At 58.9% G+C, this 19,807-nt stretch overlaps 1 protein-coding gene and 1 pseudogene across 11 annotated transcripts in view; both read right to left on the bottom strand.

Moving 5' to 3' along the window:
• Positions 1-7,078: 7,078 nt before the first annotated feature.
• LOC125101918 (uncharacterized) lies at positions 7,079-19,264 on the bottom strand (annotated as a pseudogene).
• The window catches only part of ERMARD (ER membrane associated RNA degradation), a 22,143-nt gene continuing 15,672 nt past the window's right edge, over positions 13,337-19,807 (bottom strand). For 9 of the 11 annotated variants that reach the window (XM_047732490.1, XM_047732492.1, XM_047732486.1 and 6 more), the window contains 6 exons: positions 18,683-18,766; positions 16,931-16,995; positions 16,276-16,401; positions 15,694-15,912; positions 14,753-14,866; positions 13,337-13,525 (listed from right to left, as the gene is read on the bottom strand). In XM_047732490.1, the coding sequence (XP_047588446.1) occupies positions 13,342-13,525; positions 14,753-14,866; positions 15,694-15,912; positions 16,276-16,401; positions 16,931-16,995; positions 18,683-18,766 (792 nt within the window). In that variant the 3' untranslated portion in view covers positions 13,337-13,341. Of the gene's footprint in view, positions 13,526-14,752; positions 14,867-15,141; positions 15,328-15,693; positions 15,913-16,275; positions 16,402-16,930; positions 16,996-18,682; positions 18,767-19,807 lie in introns of those variants that run through there. The other 2 variants (XR_007127971.1, XM_047732494.1) reach the window with 2 other exon arrangements.

The following is a 19,807-nucleotide window of genomic DNA, read 5'->3' as shown; positions in this document are numbered from 1 at the left end:
GACGGCCCACTGTGCTGCGCACCAGCCACAGGGCACCTGACAGGCTCTGTTCTCGGTTTGGCGGCTCCTGGACACCTTCCTGCCCTCGTGTCCCCACGTCTCAGGCCCGCCCTCTTCCCCTCAGAATGGGCGAATGTGCTTCCTTCTCGGGGTGGCTCCGAGGTCTGTTCGCGCATGATGAGCAGCAGGACAACAGCCTGACAAGTGTCCCCCGCGGGTGCAGAGGACACGGAGCAGAGCCCCACAGGTGAGGCGCGTGGCCAGCTCTTCCACTGGGACCCACCGTGTGGGGCAGCCGGGGGCAGGGCCCGCACAGCACTCCTGCCTGGAAAGGAAAAGCTCACATTCCCACTCGTCCTCGTCCCTCTCGGGCTTCCTGGGCCTCCGTTCCCTCGCCCTGGAATGGAGTTAATAACACCATCTGGCGCAGGGGTGTGCACAGACGTGAGCAATTAGTGGGAGCAACGCACTTTGAAAGCGAATGAGCTCGCTCGCCCGGACGGCATTTAACATTTCCAGCAGCAAGTCGGGGCCTGCAGGCCTCCCAAGCCGCACCACCGCCGCAGGCCCGAGTTTCACGACCTTGACCCCAACTGCTCTCACTTTAAAGTAACTGCGTGTCGGAAGCACCCCCTGCGTCATCTTTGGGTGACTCCGCGCTCCCACAGTCACCCACGGCCCCAGGGAACCCAGCGGCATGTGCCGGAGGTGGCCGGGGTCCTCCGAGCGCCCAGAGCCCCCCCTTGAGCCCTCCCAGCCGCCTTCGCAGCCTCTGGGAACAGCCTGGTGGGAACTGCCTCTGCCCCACCTGCGAGAAGGTCAGTACCAGTCCCTCAGCCCCTCCCCCGCGGGAAAGCCGCCACGGTCCTGGAACAAAGGGCTCTGGCTGCGGCTGGCTGTGCGTGGCCGAGGGCTGCGCGGGCAGACCCGGCTGACACGGGGACACCCGCCCTCACGGTCCCCAGGTGGGTGGGTTCGCCGGAGGGCCCGTGGCTGAGAGCCACCCTGACGGGCTGCCAGCCTCGCTCCTCATCCCCGCCCGGGATGGCCTGAGGACCCCCCTGCGTGTGCGAGCAGGGCGGGACGGGGGACGCGTGGTGGCCTGACCTGCGGCCACGCACTCGGGAGGCCCCTGGTGCTCGGCGGAACAGCGCCACCACGCGGCCTGCGGGGGAAACGCAACGCCAGGAAGTCCCGCGGGCTCTGGGACACCTGAGGGTCACTCCGAACCAGCTCCCTAACCGGACCCAAGGTCACCAACACACGACCGACACCCTGTCTGGCGTGACCCCGGGTGAACGCCAGGACGCCGGCGGTGAGCAGGGCGTAGCCGGGAGAGGCAGCTCCGTCCACCGGCCGCGGGCAGGTGCGGTTCTCGGGCTGAACCTGCCCAGATCAGCTCTGATGCGAGGCCCAGGACCCAGAGCGGATGTGCCCCCCCAGCTCCTTTACCTAAACCTCTGCAGACACCCCAACACCAGCAGCCAGAGAGGGGGCACCCACGGCTGTCCTGCCGGCAAGGTGGCCGTTTGGGAGGTCGAGTGAGGGGGCCTCTTCTCCTTGCCGGAGAACTCCGCAGCGGTCCAGTGGCGAGAAGTCTGGCTTGGGGACAGGTGGCTGACCCCGCGGGAAGGCAGGGCCACATCCCTGCTGGCGAGGGTGCTCCAGAAGCCAGGGGCCAGTGGGGTACGAGCTCAGAGGAGGGGAAAAGCCGAGGGGATGTGCCCGAGCATCTGCGAGGAGAAGAGCGTCCCCTCACGACAGCCGGGCCTCACTGACGAGGGGGCCGTGGCCCCGCACCTGGGGTGCCCCTGCCGCGGGTGGTGTGACGGCTGCCACTGCACGCGGAGAAAGGAACGGCAGGCAGGTTGAGCCCAGCACCCAGAGAGCCCACACTGCCCGCTCTGGGAGGCAGCCCTGGGTCTCGCTCGGGGTTCCCAGGACTCCGCGCAGATACCTGGGGGGAGGGACAGTCTCCTTGGTGCCTGCTGTGTTGGGGACACTGTTCTCCCACCTGAGCCGAGCCCAGGTCAGCTGAGGATGCGGGGCCGGCTGCGACATGCTGGAGCCCGGCACAGACCGAAAATCGGGGGCCCTTGTGCATAAAACAGGACGTGCAGTCCAAGGTCTGAACTGGAAGGCTCTTCCCGTTCTTCCAGGGACTGGATGGGGTCACCCCAAATCTGTATGCTAAAGCCCTAACTCCCAGGACCTCGGAAAGAGACTGTGTGTGGAAGTGGGGTCTTAACAAGATCATTAGGTTAAAATGCGGCCCTTAGCTCCTGCTCCGCCCGACGGAGGTCCCTGTGAGAGGAGCAGATGGAGACAGATGCACCCGGCCCAGCATGCGCGGCGGACGACCTGTGGGGAGGCCACAGAGGGCGGTGTCTGTGCACAGAGACACAGAGGCCAGGGACAAACCAGCACAGGTGTGGGGACGTCTCCACTCCGTCCTGGCCGCACGCTGGCACCTCGCGCCCGGGGAGAGTTAACTCAGTGACTCCATCCTGATGGGCTCACCTCCCACCAGCCTCTCGCTGCCCCTGGCCACCTGGTGAGCCGGCCTGACCGCAGAGGGGCCCCTGCCTGCTCCCTCCGCCTCACCCTCCCCAGCTGGAGCGGTGTCTACACAGGTAAGGAGCCCGTCGTTTCCCATTTCTGCTCAAGCAAAGCACCAGAATCTTCGTGGCTTTAAACAACAGAAATTCACAGTTTTAGGGTCCGCAGGCCCCGAGTCTACAACTGGTCTCACTGGGCTAACATCGAGGTGTTGGGGGGGGCTGTGCACCTTCTGGAGGCTCGGGGACCACCTGCCCCCAGCTTCTAGCATCTGCCTTCTCCCCGCCGCGTGCTTAGGGCCCCAGGCTCCACCGGCAGGGCCAGCAGCCCCCCGCTCGCATGCTCCGCATCTCCCCGGCCCGGACGTCAGGCCCACGTGTACCAGCCAGTGTTGTCACCCTGCGGTGGGCCCCCGGTGCACCGGTGCAGCCGTCCTGCACTCACCGGCCGAGATGCTACCGAGTATTGGGAAGATGCGACCAACACCTCAGTCGGTGGCTGTGAGGAGCGCGGACGACCGTCTGTGGCGCGAGTGGTCCTCGTCCCCCCGTTGAGGCCTGAGAGCCGCGGCGGAGCTTCCACAGAGACAAGGGGTCTCCCCGCGGCTGGAACACAGATCCTGGCACGTGGCCAGCCTGCCCTGCGCACTTTGGACGCCGCAGCCTTTGCACCGAGCGAGACAAGTCCAGCTCCTCCCGAGGCCAGACCGTCCCACCGTCCTGTAGGTTGTGTCCCCGGGAGCCCCGGCTGATGCTGGCCACGGCCAGGTCCGAGGATGGACCACATCTGTGCGGTCCCTTCCACCACGGAGGGTGACACGTTCCCAGGTTCCGGGCAGGAAGACACGGCCGCGTTGGTATCCTGCGTCCTGCAGGGATGCCACCAGCAAAGGAGACGCTGGAGCTCCGCGCTTGGGTTTCAGAGAACACCATTTTCTCCTTTTTTGTATGCCGGGTCAGACTGAACGCGGGGCTCCTGGAGCCGTGGCCGCCTGCGGTGCCTTCCCGAGCCCTCGCGTGGTGCCTGCCTGCACTCGGTTGTGGCTGTCTCCCTGCCACCTCTGGTCGTCTGCTGTCGGCCTTAGGAAGCTCTGCGTTCGGGTGTCCACTGTAACATCTCCCTTTCCTTTATTTGGGTCTTCTCTCCCTCTTTGTTACTCTAGCTAAAGCTTTGCCAATTTTATGTTTTCCAAAAACGAACTCTGAATTTTGTTGTTTCTGTGTCACCTTGGCCCCCATTTATCTGTCTTATCTGCATCATTTCTCTCATTCCGCTAAGTTTAGACTCAGTTTATTCTAGCTCCTTGGGACGTACGGGGAGGTTGTCTACAGGAGATCCTGCCTTTGTCGCTGCAAACGTCCCCTCGGACCTGCGTTGGCAGCCTCCGGAGAGCTCGGGGCCCACGTGCTCCCTTTCAGTCTCAAGGCTGGTTTGCGGCCCTCGCTGGCGTCTTCGGTGGCGGTGGGAAGTGTGCTGTGCTTGTTCCCGTTCGCTCCCCAGTGTCCCTCCTGCCACTGGTTGCTAGTGTCACACCGTGGGGATGGGAGAGACTCGCGATGTGCTCTCGCTCTTCCGAGATGCGCTGAGAATTCTCCCTCCTGGAGGGAGGGGGAGCGGCTGCGTGGGCGTGCGACAGGAGTGTGTGCTCTGCGGCCTCTGGGAGAAACGGTCCCTGTCAGGGGCCTGTGGTCGATCGTCTCACCCAATCTGCGGCTCCCCTACGGACTCCATCTGGATGACGCGTCTCCCTAGGACCACGGCATGGCTCTTCTATCGGTTTCTCCATTCTGTTAATACGTTGTGTATTTACAGGCTCTGACGCTGGGTGCAAATATAGTCACAATTATTTGGTCCTCCTGATGGCTCGACCCCTTTGTCACTACGTGATGACCTTCTCTATCTCTGATGACAGATCTCGTCTGAAAGTCCCTGTTGTCGGACTTGAGTACGACCACCCCTGCTCTGGTTTGGTTCCCTTCCACGAACACCGCGTTCCACTCCCTCTCAGCCTGCGTGTGTCCTTAGAGCCAACCTACTCTGCAGGCAGCATACTGTTGGGTCTTGTCTCTGCTCTTTAAAAATCCACTCACTCTTTGTCTTCTGACTGGAAAGTTTAATCCTTTTACACCTGAAGTAACTAGTGATAGGTAGGGACTTACCGTTGCCGTTTTGTTCACTGTTTTCTCTTTCACAGTTCTTTTTACATTTTTTTCTTCCTTTCTCACTGTCTTCGTGATTGTTAATTTTATAGTGGCATGTTTTGATTCATTTCTAACTTTTGTGTATCCACTAGAGAGGATATTTTTGTGGTTACCGTGAGACTTACGTAAAACATCGGGTTGTTATCAAGCTGATAACAACCTCAACCGTTAGATCACATACAAACCTCTACACCTTGATTCCCATTTTATGCTGACATCTCATTTTGCATTTTGGGTGTCCATTAACCAGTAATTGTAGTTATAGTTATTTTTATTACTTTTGTAACTTTTATAATAGAGCTAAGAGAGATTTCTGCGCCGCTGCTCAGACCACAGTGATCTGAACGTACTCCGTATTTACCTTCACCAGTGCGTTTTTAAGTTCATGCTTTCAGGTTGTCATTTTACCAGGTTCCAAAGGAACTCCCTTCAGTATTTCTTGCGAGGGAGGACCAGTGCTAACGAACCCCTCCAGCCTCTGTTTGTCCACAGAATCTGTATTTCTTCTTCATTTCCAGAGTATTCTTGGCTCAGTTCTTCCTTGCAGCATTTTGGGTCAAGGATCTACTTCCGGATCTGCAGATGGTGGGCCTGTGCCCAGGTGCGCACACCAGTTTGGTTCTCACTGGGTCCCCGGGCAAGGCCCTAGGCAGGCCGTGCCCACCCCAGACAGCAGCTGAGAGGGGTCGGAGCCAAGTCCCAGGGCGACTCCAGGTCCTCGGCCAGGACAGGTCTGTGGGCTTGCCTCTGGGGGCACAGAGGAGCAGTGACACCCCCATCCCATCCCCATGCTGACTCTCACTGAACGCCCACACATCACGGACCCACACGGGCCTTCGTGAACAGTCTGTGTTCAGACGGCAAGGAGTGGTAGACATGTGTCTCCTCCGCTCACACAGACCCCACTGTCCCATCAGATTTCACTCACAAAGTGCAAGTTTGGAGACAAAACTAATGCGTGTCAGAAGGGGACAGCACAGAGCAGCAAGCCCCCCTCCTGAGCACAGGGTCCCACGTGACTGCAGGTGTCACAGCTGTGAGGCAAGCCGTGTGTCCTTTGTCACAGTCTTCTCAGAGTCCGCCTTTCCGTAGAGGAACGAAGGACCCGGCTTCTCAGGGCTCGCATCTCCCCACCAGGGGCGGCCGGAGACCTCCTCTCCTCCCCCTGCACAGGCTTCCACACACAAGCCTCTTACGGAGACCAGCGAGCACCGCTCTTACCTTGGGGTCCTCGCTCTTCCTTTCATCCCACACGGACTTTCTGGCCCCTCAGTTTGGCAATTCAGGCCTTTTCAGACGGGACTGTTTCGAACACATTGATCACACTTGCAAAAGCAGATGTCCAAAGAAATCTTCCTTAATTAGTAGATCTCTGTAAGAAGTCAACAAAGAAGGGCACCTGGGGGGCTCAGCTGGTTGGCATCTGTTGGTCTCAGCTCAGGTCATGATCTCAGGGTTGTGGGATCAGGCCCTGCATCGGGCTCCATGCTCCGTGGGGAGTCTGCTTGGGACTCTCCCCACTCCCTCTGTCCCTCCCCTTTGTGCTCTAAAGTGAACAGATCCTAAAAGAAGTCAGCAAGGAGCGCGCAGCTCCGGGACTGGACACTAGAAGCAGGAACGAGACGAAGCTGCTTCGCGTGGTGCTGACTCTCATCCTCACTTGCAGAAACTCCTGTGCACAGAGTCATGTGGGAGGTACAGTCCCACATTTGCTGGGACTGGGGGGGGGGGGGTTGGACACTGTGCAAAGAGACCAGTGTGCTGTGCACGGAAGGTGTTTATTTACAGGAATGACCCCATCTGACCGGTGGTTGGGGAGCGTAGTTCTCTGGCTCAGAGGACGGGCTGGAGAGACGAGAAGTTGGGGTCTCCACAGTCCTCAGACGCAACAAGGACGGGCTTGGGCAGTACTTGAGGAGGCGGGACGGGTGGGAAATTCTGAGGTGAGTGCAGGCGTGTGCCCCTCGAGTTTCTAGCCCCGGAATCTGGGCTCATGGTGTTGCCTTTCATCGAGAGAGAGCGCACACAGGAAGGGTGAGCCGGAGAGGACGCTAAGTGAGGGGATGTGGCCTGTGGGCTGCTGGTGCTCAACTGTCCAGGAGGCAGAAGGTGGAGTCTCAAGGTCAGGGCTTGAGAGAGCTGGGAATCTTCAGCATAAAACTACGCGGGGAAGAAAATCTGAAATTTAAAGCGAAATCCTATTGCGCCTTTTTTTTTTTTTAAGATTTTATTGATTTATTTGACAGAGAGAGACCACAAGTAGGCAGAGAGGCAGGCAGAGAGGGAGGGAGAAGCAGGCTCCCCGCTGAGCAGAGAGCCCGATGCGGGGCTCGATCCCAGGACCCTGAGATCATGACCTGAGCCGAAGGCAGAGGCTTAACCCACTGAGCCACCCAGTTGCCCCGCAATGCACCTTTTTGTGACTCGTCAGTGTTGGGTCGCTCATCTCCTGCGTAGAGAACGCTTTTATTTGGGAAAGAAATTTGGTCGGACATCTAGTTTAAAGAAAGTAAGATTTCTCCCTGGAATTCCTTAATGGGAGATAAGAACGAGGAAAATTAAGTACTTGGTGTAATTGAGAGAGTCTGAATCCCCTTGGACAGCTTTGGAGAGAGCCAGGAAAAGCCAGACAAGTGGGAGAAAACGGGGATTTGAGGAGCACTAGGGAAGCACAGGGTCAAGGCCCTACGGGAGACACGGCCAGCAAGGAGCCCGGCGATGAACACTGGATGTTTTCCAGGAGTGAGGACCAAGAATCAGAGGCGATTGGCTTCCTTCTCTGCCACCTCACAGGCCCACCTCTGGGCCTTCCACAGAAAGTGGCCCCACAGTCAGCCTCGTGCTCGGCAGCCCCCCAGGGATCAGCACGGGGAGGGCCGGCTCGGGGGCATGCCACCTCCAGGCCACCCTGACCCGGCGTGCCTCAACGACTCTGGTTTTGTATCCAGTGTGCATGATCTGCTGAAATCCTCTTCTCCCAGACCATGGCAAATACCACGGGTGTGGAGCACCGCAGACCTCCCCTAGCGGGACATGCGCTGCGTGGGCGCACGGATCCACTTCAGCAATCACCCGCCTCGCTGGTCTCTGCTGGTCCTGCTGCGGCCGCTCGTCTGTGGCCGGCTGCTCCCAAGCACTTCTGGGCGACTGTGTGCTTGCTCCCGGCACGAGGGCTTCCAGCCTCTCCGCACAGGGACACGGTCGAGGCTCCTGCAAGCCTGAGCTGTCCGGTTTTGTGAACAGTGTTTCTAATGGCCAACTCACCCATCAGCGTGGTCGGTGTTAGTGCCGTGAACTCGAACTCGGTGAATGGGAAAGAGGGCTCTGCTTCTGGTGCCCGACAGAGGCCATACACAGGTCCAAACCCACAGCGCGGGAAAGGACCGGATACCCAGGTCTCATTCTGCCGGGTCGGCTCGGAGAAACTGACCTCCTCCTGCTGCTTCCCAGGTAACATCTGGGAATGTGTCTTCCAGGCGGTCTGCCCGGAGCCCGGCCCCTGAGGAGTGGACAGGCCCACGGCCAGTGTCCAGACACCAGCCAGGAGGGGAGGCGGGCTGGGGGAGACATCCTGTGGACGTGAAGGATGCCTGCCATCCAGGGGCAGCTCTGGTATGCGCAGAGCACTAGGGGACTGGCAGGGGTCTGGCAAACTCACCTGCCGTCTCTGCCAAGACACAGAGCAGAGCAGGCCTGGGAGCCAGCACGGGCGTCCGGGGTGGGCTCTGCTGACCCCTAACCCTGAGTCCCAGAGAGTCCCCCGCCCTGGCCAAAGGGATGTCCCCCTGCACTGCCCGAAGCCACTCCTGTGGGGAGACATGGACGCAGCACTCAGGGCGGCCAGGAACCCGAGACGCAACACCCCCGCCTCTTCCTGCTTCCAGCTCGGGAACGGGGTCAGCCCTGCAGGCGCGGAGTCAGGAGCACAGTCTCACCCAAGAAAACACCTGCTAACTTTCTCAGAATCACACGGCAGAATCCTGGGGAGGACCGACCCTGCTCCGGGGCTGCACGGTGCAGTTGACACGGTACTGGCTCAGGTCAAACGTTCTGACCCCAGACCCCCCGACGGCCACAGCGCATGTGCACTGCCCCGGCCGGGCTTCCTGGGCACCTCAGAGGAAGAGAACCAAAAGCTCTGGAAGGTACGAGTATCTGAGTTTCATTGTTATTTACAATTTTATTTGAGCGAGCGCACACGAGCAGGGGAGCGGCAGGCAGAGGGAGAAGCAGACTCCCTGCTGAGCAAGGAGCACCTCCCCCCCATCTGCTGCCCCAGACGTGGGGCTCGATCCCAGGACCACGGGATGATGACCTGAGCTAAAGGCAGACGCTCAGCCAACTTGAGCCGCCAGGTGCCCCGACTTTAGTTGGGTTTTTAACGAGTGGCTTACTTGGTGCCCAATGTCTACAAGCAGCGTCCAGTCACAGAGAAAATACACCGGTAAGGGGACCCCGGCAAACCTGGCCGGTCTGTGGTGACTGTCGTTCCCTACCAGCGAGGGTGACACAGGGAACTGCCACCATCTACACTAGTTACCCAGTCTCACTGGCAAGGACGGGACCTGGTGTCGGGTCCTGGGAGGATGCCCATCGACAGGCTGCAGGGTCGGAGTGCGCAGCAGGACCAGCCCCTAGTGACCGGAAGCAGCCGGCTCATCAGGGAGCCCTGCGGACGGGAATATGTGGGCAGCCACTGAGGACGTCACCCACGGCTGAGTAAGCCAACAGTCCCCATGGCTGGTCGACAGAGATGTCACTACACAACCACATCCCTCCCCCAAATTCCCAGGACCAGCCAGCTCACAGACCCAGAACCTCTTTCCTAGGGGGCTGGCTGGGTCCCCTGAACCTCAAACAAGGTCTAATACAGTGGGGAGGGCAGAGTGGAGACCTACAGACTGACTTCTTTCCTCCGAGATGGTAAAAGCCCAAAAGCAGTAGTTTTAGTGGGAATCCCAGACGTGAGACGCAGGACCTGTGCCCAATGGACTGAGGAGAAAGGCAGGTGGGCGTGTGGGCAGCCACGGGCAGTGACACATCGAATCACATCAGAACCCAGTGGCCGACGCTGCCCCAGATGTGGTTGCTTCACGGGCACAGACGGCCGCACGGACCGCTCCGGCACACATTCTCGTCCACCAGCTGCAGGACCCACCACAAGCAGTGTGCCCCGGGGTCATGTGGAAGGGCTGGGCCACCTCGCCGGGGCGCGAGTACACTGGAGGACCCGCAGCCCCTGACAGTCCCATCCTGCAGGACGTGCCGACAGCTCAGCCACCGATGGCGTGTGTGGACGGGAAACGTGCCCTGGACGCCGGGACAAAATACAGGGACGCCGGGGGTGGGGGGCAGGGAGAGGATCGGTCTTGAAGGGTCCAGGGATCCAGCGATCGGGGACTGTTCACAACCACAGCCACGAGGAAAGACACCAGTGGGACCCCCGGCTTCTGGAAGCAACATGTACCAGACGTGGGCGCGCGCAGACGTGCACCAACTGACCCACGAGACACCGGTTCTGTGTGAGGTCCTGGATGAGACCGTGCCCTGGCCCTCGGTCCGCAGTACTGACACAGGCCTCCGGCGGGCCCCGGCACCAGGGGACAGAACCGTGAGGCTTCTCCTGCACGGGACTGTCCCCCGCCCCCAAGCTCTGGGCTGCCTTCTAGACGCTGGGACAGACTCAGACGCCGCATATCACCAGGGACACCTGTTCCATGATTGGAGCTTGTCATGCGCCGTCTGACCCCTCGTGGCCTTGGGCTGGACAGTCGCGTGAGCACGCGGTCATTAAACCGAAGTGATGTACACACGAGCCTGGGCTCGAGAGTGTCCTGAAGGCACAGCAGGGCTCAAACCCCACGGCAGGTCTGCTGCTACAGCAACGAGGCCCGGAGTCAGGTGCCCACGGCCCTCTGGAGTTTCCTCTGAGTTGCTGCCAGTGAAAAAGGGGGTTCGCTCTCCAAGATGTTATTTTAGAGACGAGGGAGAGAGAATCTCAAGCAGGCGCCACACGGAGCACAGAGGCCGACACGGGGCTCGATCTCACAATCCTGACGTCACACCCTGAGCCGAAACCCGGCATCGACACTTAACCACCAAAGCCAGCCAGGAGCCCCACTGGAAAAAGGCCTGTCTCATTTCTGAAGAACGACGCTGGTAGCACCGGAAGGTGAAGGCCGTAGCACAAGAGCCTCAGGGCTGATCCAGAGAGCAGCACGGGAGGGGACCACAGGTCAAGCACTGCGTGTCAGTGTCCGCGTGACCTGGCGCACGCAACGGCCCTGGGGATGGTCCTCCAGGAAAGCAGGCGGTGACGGACAGGATCTCGCAAGGAACAGGAGCGGATTCAGTGGCAGGTGGGATCTCGTTGTGGACAAGGGCCGAGGGACAGGAAGCAGCTAGAGCTCCTGAACGGAGCAACCCACAGGTGTCCTCTCCCGTGTGGGAGCTCTCCCCGGGCGTTCAGGGACACCATGACCCATCTGTGGACGTCCGTGACCTTTCCCTGCCTGGCAGTGGCTCGCAGAAAGCCTGACTCCCTGCTGTAGTTCTGACAGCGCTGCTTCCGAGAGGTCCCTCTCCCACGGAAGCCTGGCATGAGGTCCGTGGGCTCCCCACCTCAGCACAGGCTCTGCACCCCCGAGCAGCAGCCGGACAGCATGGCAGGGGCTCCGATGGAGATGCCGGCTTGCGGCGGAGCCCTGTGCCCTGAATTGCCGGCGATGCCTCCCACCACGGTCTTCCCCACAACACACAGCTGCAGGAAGCACGCAACGCGGGGACGGTCCCTCCCACTACGCCAGCCACTAGCGCGTCTCAGAATCTGGGGCCCTGCTGGTGTGAGTATCTGGGCATATCTGTTCCTGAGGAAGGTCTGCTCCACAGACGGACACAGGTGTCCCGGTGGCCTGCAGGCTGAGAGGCCATCTGGCTGCATGGGACGCCTCATGCCAATGAACCAAAAGCAAAGCCGGCCAACTCTGACAAGCTTGGGTCACTGCTCCCCACTCCCTTGGGGACAAGCCGGCTGCCAGACGGGGGCAGGCAGGAGTGTGTCTGGAATTCAGAAGATCCTCTGGGAAGCCTCTCAGAATTCCCATTTCGCACTATCAGAGCCAATGGAAGACGAGTTGCCCTCACAGGAAGGCTTCTTGGAGGGCACCTCTCAGGAACGGAGTCTGCGCCAACCCAGCAGGTGAGGACACCACCACCAGAAGCCAGCAGCTGAGGGCAGAGGAGCACGGGGTGAGCTGCAGAAACGGGATTTCTAATAGCAACATCGGCAGCGCACCAGATGCGGACGCGAGACACACTGGCGCTCCGGCCGCTCCTAACATGCTGGGTGGCGCCTCCGCACCATCACTTCCCATCGCAGCTCCAACGGCAGGAGAGTTTAGAGTTTAGGCTAATCCCATAAATTTTCCTTTAAACTAGAGTCTGTCTAAGGAACAGCGTGACCCTTGCAAAAGAACATGCCCCAAGAGCAGAAGCTTGTAGATCTGGGATCTACACCTGCAGCAGAGAAGGCTGCATCCCAGGCGGACACTTGCACCCCGTGGGATGTGGGGTCTACACCTGCAGCAGAAGGCAGGGGCAAAAGCTTGGTTCTCTCTGTCCTTACCTGGAGTTTAGTTTAAAAGGGGGTGGTGGGTGCTGAATTGGCAAAGGGATGGATGGAATGCTCCACAATGTATGCTGTCCCCCAGCACCACCCCTTCCCTTTGAGGTCTCTTCAGCACTGCTCTCCGACACCAGAGAATCCAGAAACACACAGGGTAGACACTGTTCCTTGGGCTAGAACCTGCCTGAGAGGTCTGGACCTTGGAGAAGAGGCCACGATTCGCGGTGTAAAGCCGAGGGCATATGCAGACCCGCGGTCAGGGACAGCCTCACAGCGGGTCCGAGAGCTATTGGCTTTGCTTCTGTCACCAGAGACAGATGCTCCGGACAACTGCAGTGTCCAGAGCCCTTGAGAACCACAGCCTTCAGCTCTCCAAGCAGGACTGGGCTAACTGCACCCACTCCCCTCTCTCCAGCTCTCCCCGCTCCCTACCCAGACACGTGCCAGGGCTCCCGCTCTCTCGGCCACACAGGGGCAGGCAAACCTGCAGCCTGGTGGCCATGTGCACCCACCCCGCCTCCTTCCCCAGCTCTGTTCCCTAGGATCTGGATCACCCCACCTCTCTCTCTCAGCTCCAAGGATGAGGCTGGACTGGCCCACACTCCTCCTCTGTGCCCCAGTGGGGTCTCAGGAGTGGAGCCGACCCAGCCCGGCCAGTGAGCACAGGGGACAGGGTCCTGGCCACACGGACCGTTTTCAAGAGTTTTCTGGGTGACACGTGGGTAAAAAGCTCCTCCTGGACACTGCGTCGTGGTGTGGGGACCAAAATGGTTACAGCCTAGGTTTCACACAAAGGCAGGAACAGCCATTCAGAAGCTGCAGAAAAATGAAACTTATCCCTGATCAAACAGAGCCTGCCACCCACCCTACCTACGGCTTTTCCATCTCCGCGCTGGTAAAGCCACCTCAGGCTCGGTTCTCAGACGCAGCCAAAAGCACCTTGACTTCTAAGTGTTTTCACGGGACTCCTTTACTTGCAGATTTCTCGGCTAAGTGTATCAACATTTGCTTCTTCTCAGTAAAATTCCACATCTTCAGTAGAGCGGCCCGAGTAAGACTGATAGTTTCGCTCCACTTGTTCCTCTGCTGGCTGGTGTAAACCACCAGCTTCTCCGTGTACTGCAAGACGGACTTCAAGAACCTGTTTCAATGGAAAAAAATGGATTTCTTTATTTTGTCAAAAAATGCAACAATGACTTAAATGCACTTTTCATTTCTTTCTGGAATTAAAACTGAAGTACTCTACTTAATTTTTGCCTGTAAATTCAAGACAAAGAACCACATGTGAAACGGACGTGAGAACAGAAGCTGGAGGAAGAGACGCTGACTCGCAGCAGCCCTGGAGACGCAGCCGGACCCCTGACGAGCCCCGCGCCCGACCCCTCGTCCAACTCTCACACCAGGTGCGACGGCCGCACGTGACAGAACCGAGCTCCAGAAAAGGCGTCAGAGACCGCCTGGGTTAAATGCCACGTGAGCACACGACGCACACACGGGAGCGGGCAGGCCCCGCGCCCCCACGGGGGTGCCGCGCTCTGGCCCCAGCACTCCCACGCCTGCCCTCACAATGCCGGTGCCCTGCCTCGCGGGAGACACCTTTCACTCGGACACAGCGTTCCTGAGGGGTGTGTCACACGGTTCCTGGGCTTTTTTCCGACAGGCGGGCACCATGGCCTGCTCCTATTTTCCATGTTCTCCCCCATCTGCCAAGTAGGCTAGAACGTTCCCCAACCTCTACTTCTGAATGTTTTCAAGCTCGACGTTAAAGGAGCAACATAAAGGAAGTCCACAGATCCCTCCTCTAGAGAGTGGTCCTCAGCTGCGGAGGACTTTGTATCCCGCAAGGTCTGCGTCACGGGCGGAGCTTCGGGCACGCGGTGCCAGTGGCCGGGGCGCTGCTCCCACCGCGTGTGCCCGGACGGCCCACCTCAGACCCCCCTCCCGCACTCTCAACAGGGCCAAGGGGGGGGCGGGGGTCATCCGGGGTCACCGATCCGTAACACTCTGCATGGCGGACGCCTGGTTCCCACCTGGGTCCACATCTCTTTAAGAACACACCAGTCCTTTCACACTCACTTTAGACACGAGGACGACCTGTGTCTAAAGGTCGCAGCAGCAGAGCCGGCCCGGGCGGTGGTGTGACTGAGAGTGAGGAATTCGGAGCCTCGGCAAGCGTCCCACGTGCTGCTCTGCAACGAGCCCACACGGTGCTTGTTTTAAAGGCTCACAAGGTTGCACCAAATCCACAGAGAAAAGCAGTAAAGAGCCAACCATGACGTGGGTTTAAAAAAATAAAACAACCAACATAAGTGAAAATCCCTTACATTTACTAAAACGGCTTCGTTTCTTATGCGTACGACACACTTACTTTAGATACTGTTGATATTCACAGGGACTTTTCCCACCAACCATGTGAATGTTGACCAGCTCCAGGGCAATCAGCAATAAAATCAACTGAAGCACAGGGGACAGAAGCTTAACACTAAAAAAGAGGAAGAAAGTTGGAATTTGACAAACCTGAGTATTCTGCACTTTCACCAGCGAAAACGGTTTCTCAAGGGAACTTGAACGTAGTCTTCTCAAGAGAAGGCCGCTGCTGGGTGATTTCCCCCAGGGGCCCCCCACCCCCAGGAGCGCCCACCAGCTGCCGCCCAGCCTCCCAGCAGCTGCTGCTCGGGGGCAGGAGGCCGCCGGCCCCGCGTCCAGCACTCCCTCTGGGTCTGGGTCTCTGCCTGCGTCTCCCCTACAGTCTCGTACTTGGTCAAGGGCTCTCAGAGGAAGAAACACACAAATGGTTCAAACGTGGAAATGTGGTCAGTGTCTCCAGGACACAGACATTCCAATCAAAGTAAGATACTATCTCGCTCATGAAGCCCGTGGAGATTCTGTTTTGAAATACACCATCTCGGGAAGGATGTAACCTAACGGGCATCATCGTCGAACCTGCTGGTAAGAGCGTGCTTTCAGAAGCGGCCAAGCGAAACCCATTAAAAGCTTCATAGACAGAGATGCCACTTAACCCAGAGCTCCAGGAATTTGTCCAAAATGGTAACTTCTTAAGGATGGAGAACACCCTGACATACACACCAGGTAAGGAGACCGAAGAGTCACACCCAAGGTAACCTGCTGTTGGCACGTCAGACCCAGGGGCTCACTCGGGCCAGCAGCACCCACACCCTCTAACGCCACAATCACGACAGGGTTTGAAACACCATCTGCTGTAGCGTCCTCCACAAATACGAGTCAGAGCCTCGTCCCGACAGAGCCCAGCCCAGCGGGCATCTCCAACCAGCGCAGCAAGCCACACACCTGCTCACCATGTGCAGGTAGGTCTGCCTCTGCCGAGAGCGCAGCCTCCTTTCCACCCACTGCCGGTGTCTCAGCTCTACCGAGGCGGCGACCTGGCGGGACACGCAGGCGCAGCAGGCCCCGATGCTTCGGAGCACAGTGACCACTTCCAGGACGGTTCTGGGACAGAAGAGAGTCCAGATGGGGGTGCCGCAGAGTTCCTGGATCGCCTCAGGCCACCTGGGGATTAGAGTGTGTTCTCAGAGGGGGTTCAGCTCCCGAGCCCCCCGACGGTCAGCTTCTGGGGAGCAGCAGCCAGCTCCACACGGTGCTCAGGCCTGCGGACGTCACACACACGCACACGGACGCACACGTACACGCACGTGCGCTTTGCTGCGGGGGGCAGAGCGTGTAGGAGAGCATCATCGGGCTCTGACCTCCTGCGCATGGAGGCTGGGCTCCCCGGTCTCCGGCGGCGCGACCACAGCAGGGTCAAACGCTGCCGCCAGCTCGCAAACATCACGACACCGCACACAGCGGAGCGTGGACCCCAAGGTGGCCGGTCAGCACTCTGGCTACTCTGGGCAATCCGCGGAGACTCACCTCCCAGCGGGGAGACCATCCCAGCCGCTGACAAGGCCGTCGCGCTCGGGCAGATGGCGGAGCAGCTCTCGCAGGATTTCTGTGACGAAAGCCTCGCAGGCATGTGTTTCGGAAGTAGCCACTGATCTGAAAAACAGAAGAGGCAGAGACAGGACGATGATGGGGACGCCCAGTCAGTGCCCGTGCTCACTCCTTAACGGTTCACTTAATCTGCTACTAGTTCTCCCCAAAACAAAATGAAGAGGCCACTGTCAGAGACGACGGTAAATGTAAACAATTCGATACGTTGTTGACGAAAGAGAAGCAGCAAGCTATCCAAGTTGCTGCTACGACGGACCTGCCACACCCGGTTCCAAATCTCTATCCCCACTTCTCTCCCGACCTTCAGATACTGCGTCTGATCACCCACTAAATGCTCCGAGTGGACACCTTCCTCCCCCCGACAGAGCCCGCCCCCTGTTCCTGTGTGTCTGCTCTCCCCAAATGGCCCACCACCCAGCGGGGCCCTCAGCAGGGACACTGCCCCCCCTGCCCCGCCCATGAGGCCTAGCAAGCCCCCCGTACTTGGTCTTCCCAAAGCATGGCCGAGACCCCAGGCCGAGGCTGGTGCCCACTGGGGACTGTGAGATCTGCATGACCCCAGGACAGAACTCACCGGGCGGCCTCTTCTGGCAAAGGCAGGAGGGGCCAAACCCTGATGCTCTTCTCACAGCTCAGCACCTGAGAGGAAAATGTCCTACTGCTTTTAAAGATTTTACAGTAACCGCCTGAAAAATACATTTGTAAACTATTATGAACATAACAATTGCTTTCTAGGAGATCTATATTGGTAAAATTGTTACAGATCTTACATCTTCAACTGAGGTGGTGGGTCTCAGTTACTCAGTATAACCAGATAAGCGGAGAGCAGTGAAGCTAACGGGAGCCTGGGAGGTAGTTAACATGCAGAGGAGTTATAAACCGTATCGGCCAACTCTTATAAACCGTATCGGCCAACTCTCGACACCCCCGTTGTGGAGAGCTGAGGCCTGCGTGCCCTCCCGACCTGGGACACGCTTTGGTGAGCGGCCGTCGCCCAGACAACACGGTGGAAGTGAGGATGTGTGACTCTGGAAGTCAGGTCAGAAAGGGCAGCACCTCTCCCTGGTTCCCCAGGAAGCCCTGCACCAACGTCTCGTCTTCTCGGATGGAGCAGCAAACCCGCGGAGCCCGTGCCAAATTCCTGACTCATGAAAGTGTGAGCAAACTGACCGCCGACACCTATGCCTGTGGGGACCAGCAGCAGCAGCAGCAGCAGGAGCAGCAGAAAAAGGACCTCGGAAAGATGGACGCAGTACTGCTAACAGAAAGTGCAGACATCATGGGATGGAGGGGAGGCTGCAGGGGAGGGGGACGGTCGGGAACACCCCCTATGGGGCATGGAGGGGGCCTCAACCAGGGCCGTGGAAACGGCAGTCAAGGAGCAGGGGGGCTCGTGAGGTTTCCGAGTTGGCCGCGGAGGTCTACGGGCAAAGCCTGCCTTCCTGAAGCTTCTCATTCTTCTGGGATGTTCCCCCTTCTTTGTAAGTCCCTTCCCTTCCTCCCTCCTGACTCTGCAGGTCGGGATGCTGTGGATCTCTGGTGTCTTCCCCTGCAGCCTGAAGCCTCGCTGCTAAACCCGAACCCACGCACAGGACACCAGCACCCATGGTGAATTTGTCCCTCACGTAGCACCAGGAGAGTAAAACACCTCTAGATCTCTCAGCACGTCACTGCTGACAGCCCCTGCTAACTGACGCTACTTTTCTTACGACATCATCGATGAGACTCCAGCGTCTCGGGCAGTCCCTCCAGCTGCCGCTGCAAATCACTCCCTAAACCCTTCTGTTGGGTTCCACAGCTTCGTCTAGAGGCAGGCCCACGGATGGGTGTCTGCGGCGGCAGCTACCACGACTACGCTGCTCTTGGAGACGAGCCCATCCTTGCCCCTTGCTCATTCATATCCCGCTACGAGGAGAATAAAGCACCAAGCTCATTTCCACACTGGAACTTCCTGGCAGAAATGCTCAAAAGTCTATGGCTTGCACCATCTAATTTACAAGGGCACATGCTCTGGTCCCACGTGGTGAAAGGAACACTGCCGTTCTTCGCCACGGGTACATGGGGTAGCAGTCCCCAGTTAAGGCGAGAACCTGCCGCGCACACCAGGTCTCAAGTACTCCATCGCCCGACACGAGACTGCCATTACTGCCTCTGCCGGGTGTGGGCCTGAGGCTCAGAGGGACCGAGCTGCGGGGCCAAGGCCACACTCCTGGGCGGCAGCCTCTGGTCGCGACCCTGAGGTCTGGCTTGGCAGGCTGCCTGGCCCCGTGGGCATCTCTGCCGCAGGAGCGTGCGCAGCCGTCCCGATGGCCCACGTGCGGCTCACCTGTTTTTTCAGCTGAGAAACTGGGTGGAAGTGAGCGCGGTAACCGTCTGCGAGAGCGGCCAGTGATCCGATCGCGGCTTCTTCCTGGTTCAGAAAACACAGACAAGGGTTACTGCGACTGCGGCCAGGCGCCCGGTTTCCTCCCGCGGAGTGCGAGTCACACGAGAGCCCCCGCCCAGGCTCCTTCAGCTCTGACGGAGCAGGCCTCCCACTGCAGCAGGGCTGGCGCGGTGGTCCCATGCTCACGACAGAAGTTTTTCAAATGAAGCTGATGAACAACGACAAACAAAGGCCACATCTCCTCTTTGTCCGCAATCAGTGACACTGGAAACACGTAAGAAGAACACAGACTCCAAACAACCAACTAAAAATATACAAACGTCTCCAAAAAAAAGAGAATGGGAATTTAAAAATTACAAATCAGTACCACTAAAAGAGTCATACTGCTAAACATGCAAACGCTGGAAACGAGTCAAAATAACCCGATTCGCAGCTCATGTGACAGTGTGGCCGGAAAAGCCAGGCTGGCTGAATCACGAAGTACCCGAAACAGAAAAGTCAGTGAGCCCACAGCTCGCTCACCTTAAACACAGTCCTCGACCGGTCACTTTCCTGCCGGAGTCCTCGACCGGTCACTTTCCTGCCGAGGCAGTAACGCCCCAGAATCCGCCACAGCACGAAGCGAGTCACTAAATATCCAGGCGCAAAGCTTTCGTTCGCTCAAAGACCCAAGCAAGGCAGGCAGGCCGACCTCCACACGGGGCGGCCACCACTCACAATCCTCACGAGAGGCCCCGTGGCCTGGCAGAGATGTGCGACCAGGGCGGGGAGGACCTGCGGGGGACCCCGCTGGCTGCTATGCTGACGCGCGAACAAAGGGCCATCGAAGGGAGGGCAGGTGAGGCTGGGGCAGCTCGGCCCAGGACACCGCACGGGAGTGCTGGGGACAGAGTCTACGGTGGAGGGAGGCACACACGATGTGGACAAGCAAAGAGAGGAGGATTCTGAGGACACGGAGATACCACCTTTGGGAATGATGTTCGCTATCGTAAAAACCATCAGTTCCCCAAAATGAACCCATCAAGAGCCCATTCCTGTTTGTTGCTTGGTTAGTCTTGGGCTTTG

This window comes from Lutra lutra, chromosome 6 (assembly GCF_902655055.1).
Source record: "Lutra lutra chromosome 6, mLutLut1.2, whole genome shotgun sequence".
Lineage (NCBI taxonomy): Eukaryota > Metazoa > Chordata > Mammalia > Carnivora > Mustelidae > Lutra > Lutra lutra.
The sequence above is the reverse complement of the archived record's forward strand: the minus strand, read 5'-3'. Positions and strand labels throughout refer to the sequence as shown.